The sequence below is a fragment of the Jaculus jaculus genome, chromosome 1, assembly GCF_020740685.1.
Source record: "Jaculus jaculus isolate mJacJac1 chromosome 1, mJacJac1.mat.Y.cur, whole genome shotgun sequence".
Lineage (NCBI taxonomy): Eukaryota > Metazoa > Chordata > Mammalia > Rodentia > Dipodidae > Jaculus > Jaculus jaculus.
Genome location: NC_059102.1, coordinates 172,223,703 through 172,228,903, shown reverse-complemented (window position 1 = coordinate 172,228,903; position 5,201 = coordinate 172,223,703). Strand labels below are relative to the sequence as shown.

Below are 5,201 nucleotides of genomic sequence, written 5' to 3'. Positions count from 1 at the left end.
TCCAAGGAACAACACACAAGGCAAGAGACAATCAATTATTAAGTTTTTTCATAAGAAAAGACAGAGAAAATGGTCAATTCTTATTTCAGATTTGACTATTTCTGCCTCATAAAGAATAAAGTAGACAAAGTTATAGAGAACAGAATGTGAGAAAAATCTTTGTCAATAACTGAAGAGCGATTCAAAAATAGTTTAAATAGAAAGCACCTATAAACCAACTCAGTCAAAAACCTTGCCATAAAACAAAAACAAGCAATTTAATAAAAAAGTAAAATGCCAAGTATATAGGAATATTGGGAAATGAACATATTATTCTGTAGCTAGGGAAAGCATGAAAACTTTATATTTTCCTAGACAAAAAAAAATGTATTTTTTTAAAAATACCCATTTCATAAGCCAGCCAATTAGTCTGCTTATCTGAATTTGTTTCTGCAGAAATTTAGAAACAGCTGGCAACAATGCTGCCACCTTATGAGCCCGAAGGACAACTGAGGCCATTAAGATCCCTCAAAATGGTAACCATATGCCAGGTGTGATAGTGCATGCCTTTAATCCCAGCACGTGGGAGGCTGAAGTAAAAGAATCGCTGTTTGAAGCCAGTCTGAGACTACATAGTTAATTCCAGATCACCCTGGCCTAGAGCAAGACCTTACCTCAAATAAAAAAGAAAAAATGGCTACAATATACTGTTGAAGTGTTTTCATAAGACTTAATTAAAATTTTACTGTAACTTGTTCTAAGCTTAATCAAGCTTGAAAAGGTTAATGAATTACATTTCAAAATGCCAATTTCACAAGGAAGTGAGGACATAGTAACCTGCATACACAATAAGTAGTAATGAACACTGGTGCATCCATTATGTAAAATGTACAATCGTTGGCCAATTAAATATGTGTAGTGCACCTTCAAACTCAATGATTTTTGTCTCCTAGGAACATGTCACAGAGAAAGGTTCAGAGTTAACTATTTGCACTAGAAGCAAGCTGTCAGTCTGCTCATCACTATCACTGGCAGGGGCGTCAGGTGAATGACAAGAGAGGAATGTAAAACACACGTACTAAAGCAGATTATGGACCAGCATCTCTGTGCTATCCGCCTGGGATAAGGTAAGTAGAGGAAGTAAACCTGAATACTTAAGACAATTAAATGATCCTAATAATGATACTTTGGTACTACTTTTCATAATATTTTGAAAAATAATTTTATTTTTTTAAATATTTTTTATTTTTATTTATTTATTTGAGAGCGACAGACAGAGAGAGGAAGAGATACAGAGAGAATGGGCGGGCCAGGGCCTCCAGCCACTGCAAACGAACTCCAGACGCATGCGCCCCCTTGTGCATCTGGCTAACGTGGGTCCTGGGGAATCGAGCCTTGAACCAGGGTCCTTAGGCTTCACAGGCAAGCGTTTAACCACTAAGCCATCTCTCCAGCCTGAAAAATAATTTTAAAAATAATCAATTCCACAGATAGTTTGATAAGTAAGATTATGTGACCATGAGTCGATGATCCTGAAAGCAGAATTAATAAAGAGAGGAAAGGGAGAAAATGAGAGGATGGAAACAAGTTAGAGTAAGACTATATACAACTATATGGGAAGGCTGAGATTGTCAAGTACAATAACTAATATGGGTAAATAATATTTTAATAAAACCATAAAGCATAATGGGAAATATAACTGAATAAAATAAGCATAATTTTATATCCCCTATTTAGTATATTAATGAAATGTTAATTAGTAGTTAAGAATACAGCCACAGATCAATACTAATTTCTTAAAAATATCAGTGAAAAAAAGAAAAAATAATCAGTGAAATTAAATTGAGTACCACAGTTCAGCCTTTGAATTCCAAGCCAATTATGTGACAGGAGCTACTTTGTACCCACTGAAAAACCAAATGTTACAACAATTCCAAATCCACAATTAGCTCAAGATTCACAATGTTCTTACTTTCACTTTTATTGTTTCCTTGCCCTTTTTAGGTGATATTTAATTTTTACTAATCATGGGACAAAATGCCACTGAGGTGACTGAATTTGTCCTCCTGGGATTTGCTGGTCAACACAAGTTTTGGCATGTTCTCTTCATAGTATTTCTAGTGATATATATTGCCACCTTAGTTGGGAATATTGGTATGATTCTACTTATCAAAATTGAATCTTCCCTGCACACTCCTATGTACTTTTTCCTCCAGCACTTGGCTTTTGTTGATCTCTGTTATTCCTCTGCTATCACTCCCAAGATGCTGCAGAATTTTGTAAGTACAAGACCATCCATCTCCTTCAGAGGCTGCATAGTACAGTTACTAGTCTATGGTACTTTTGTGACCAGTGACTGCTTCATCTTGGCAGCTATGGCTGTGGACCGCTATGTGGCTATCTGTAACCCACTGCGGTACCCAGTCATCATGTCCCAGAGACTCTGTGTTCTGCTACTGATTGGTTCATATGCAATGGGCTTCCTAAATGCTTCTGTAAATACAAGTCTCACTTTCTTATCAAATTTTTGCTACTCCAATGTAATTAATCACTTTTTCTGTGATGTGCCTCCAATACTTGCCCTGTCATGCTCCAGTATTGACTTTAACATCACGGTACTGACACTCTTTGTGGGCTTCAACTTGACATTAACTGTGTCAGTTGTCATCTTTTCATACACATATATCCTGGCTGCCATCCTGAGGATGTCCTCTGCTGCAGGGAGAAAAAAAGCTTTCTCCACATGTGCCTCCCACATGACCACAGTCACCATCTTCTACGGAACTCTCTCCTATATGTATGTGCTGCACGGGACCAATAAGTCTCAAGAGCAGGAGAAAGTGTCATCTGTTTTTTATGGTGTTATGATTCCTATGTTAAACCCCTTAATCTACAGCCTGAGAAACCAAGATGTAATAGAAGCCCTGAAACATGTAGCAAACAAATCTCTCTAGCAGTAAATGTGGTTGCCTTATAAATATGGTTCTACAAGCACTCTACCAGTGAGCTACATCCACTGTCACAATAATGAACCTTCTGGTTTTGTATCTCTTAAAGAAAGGCATCTGAGTAAGATAATGATGCTGCTTTTGTATGTTTTATAAGCCTCTTTGAAACACAGGTTATATGAAACAAAAATATAATAAGGAGAAGAGCACAATAAAAGCTGTCTAAGTTCCTTCATCAATTAGACTACAGAGTCAGTAGGTGCATCATATTTAGCCTTCTGTGCTTTTCCTATGTTCTTTTGAGAATAAGATGGCTTTCATTGTTTATCTCCACCTGCCAATGCTATTGTGAAAATTTGATATACCACTTCTTTAGGTGATGGATACAGAAGAGTGAGAGAGAAAGGTTATAGAGGAAACTCTCATGGATGTTGGGGCATTAGGACTAAATTCCATTCTTCCCATATTGTTTTATTAATAATTCTGAAATTGGACAGTGAGGTGGGTCTGTCAGTTGTGTAGCTAGCTGCCTTACAAGCATGAAGGCTTGTTTTTGGATTACAAGCACCCACATAAAAGCTAGGTATATCTGCAACCCCAGTAATAGGGAGGCTAGGGCAACAGGGACATCCCTGGGACTTTCTTTATAGATAGTCTAGCCACATCACTGAGCACCAAGTTCAGTGTGAGATCTTGTCTCAAAAAAGGTAGAGATAAATTGATGACAACTTTGACCTCTGACTTCTAATGCACATACATGCATGGGAACATGCTCATGAAAACATACATTCAAACACAAAAAATAAATAAAATAATAAAAATAATTTGGAAATTGACACGGGAATCAGGAATATCAGGTACATCTCACTTTTTTACTGCTAAACATGAGTGAGTCTCCTGCTTGAAGCTCTTTAATGGTGTGCTTGTTAGAAAAATAAAAGACAATGCAGAATAGGCTCATCTGCCCTAAACAGATGCATTATGCTCCTCAATCTCAAAACACAATGAGGAAAGATACAGGAAACATAAATCTATAAATCAAATTAAACTCAAAATACATTTTTTATTAAGTAGAACTTCGTATGGACACACCATTCCCCTCCTCCCTGCCCCCACTCCACTGAGGGCCCTCATTTGAATAGCTGGTCTTCACATGGAATTGTAGGTTATGAGTTGACTAAGTGTTGTAGTCAGGAGGGTCTCATTGCTGGTAGAAATCACCCAACCAGAGCAGCTTGTGGAGGATAAAATAGGTTATTTTGGCTTACAGGCTTGAGGGGAAGCTCCACAATGGCAGGGGGAAATGATGGCATGAGCAGAGGGTGGACATCACCCCCTGACCAACATAAGGTGGACAATGGAAACAGAGAGTGTGCCAAACTCTGGCATGGGGAAATTGGCTATAACACACATGAGCCTGCCTCAAACAATATACTCCATCCAGGATGCATTAATTCCCAAATTTCCATCAGCCTGGAACCTAGCATTCAGAACACTTAAGTTTATGGGGGACACCTGCACCAAACCACCACATTCTGCCCCTGGCCCCATAAACTAAAATAACCGTACACGATGTAAAATGCAATGATTAATCTAACTTTAAAACTCCCCATAATTTTCATCAGTTCCAATGATGTTCATACATCTCCATAGTCCAAGATCTTTTTTTTTTAATTTTTTTTGGTTCATTTTTTATTTATTTATTTGAGAGCGACAGACATAGAGAGAAAGACACATAGAGGGAAAGAGAGAGAATGGGCGCGCCAGGGCTTCCAGCCACTGCAAACGAACTCCAGACGTGTGCGCCCCCTTGTGCATCTAGCTAACGTGGGACCTGGGGAACTGAGCCTCGAACCGGGGTCCTTAGGCTTCACAGGCAAGCGCTTAACCACTAAGCCATCTCTCCAGCCCAGTCCAAGATCTTTTAACTGAGCCATAATACCAAAAAATAACCTCAAAAAAAGCCATAATGGCACAGAATAAACATTCATACTGCAAAAGATGGCATTGGGCATAGCAAAGAAACATTCAGCCAATACAAGATTTAAAACAACCAGGACAAAGATCAAACTGTAACTCTAAGTCCAAATCTGGCCAGTGACAAATCTCCAAGTCTGATAATTGGCACCAGCAACAGGTAACTGGCATTCCAATTCTGCCCCTCCAGCTAGGCTACTCACAGTCCTGGAAAACTTCATCAGGGCTGGCAGCTTTCCTTAGCAGCCATCTTGTGGTCCCAGCATCTCCACTGGTTCTTCACTGCAATCCACAGTT

At 38.7% G+C, this 5,201-nt stretch overlaps 1 protein-coding gene and 1 non-coding gene across 2 annotated transcripts; both read left to right on the top strand.

Moving 5' to 3' along the window:
- The first annotated feature begins 393 nt into the window (after window positions 1–393).
- On the top strand, window positions 394–524 carry LOC123457887. The gene has a single exon (XR_006635244.1). It is a non-coding gene; the product is annotated as a small nucleolar RNA SNORA33 (small nucleolar RNA).
- Window positions 525–2,006: 1,482 nt separating this feature from the next.
- Window positions 2,007–2,933, top strand: LOC101604116 (putative olfactory receptor 5AK3). The gene has a single exon (XM_004667606.2). It carries the CDS (start codon window positions 2,007–2,009, stop codon window positions 2,931–2,933), a length of 927 nt encoding a protein of 308 aa, XP_004667663.2.
- The last annotated feature ends 2,268 nt before the right edge of the window (window positions 2,934–5,201 follow it).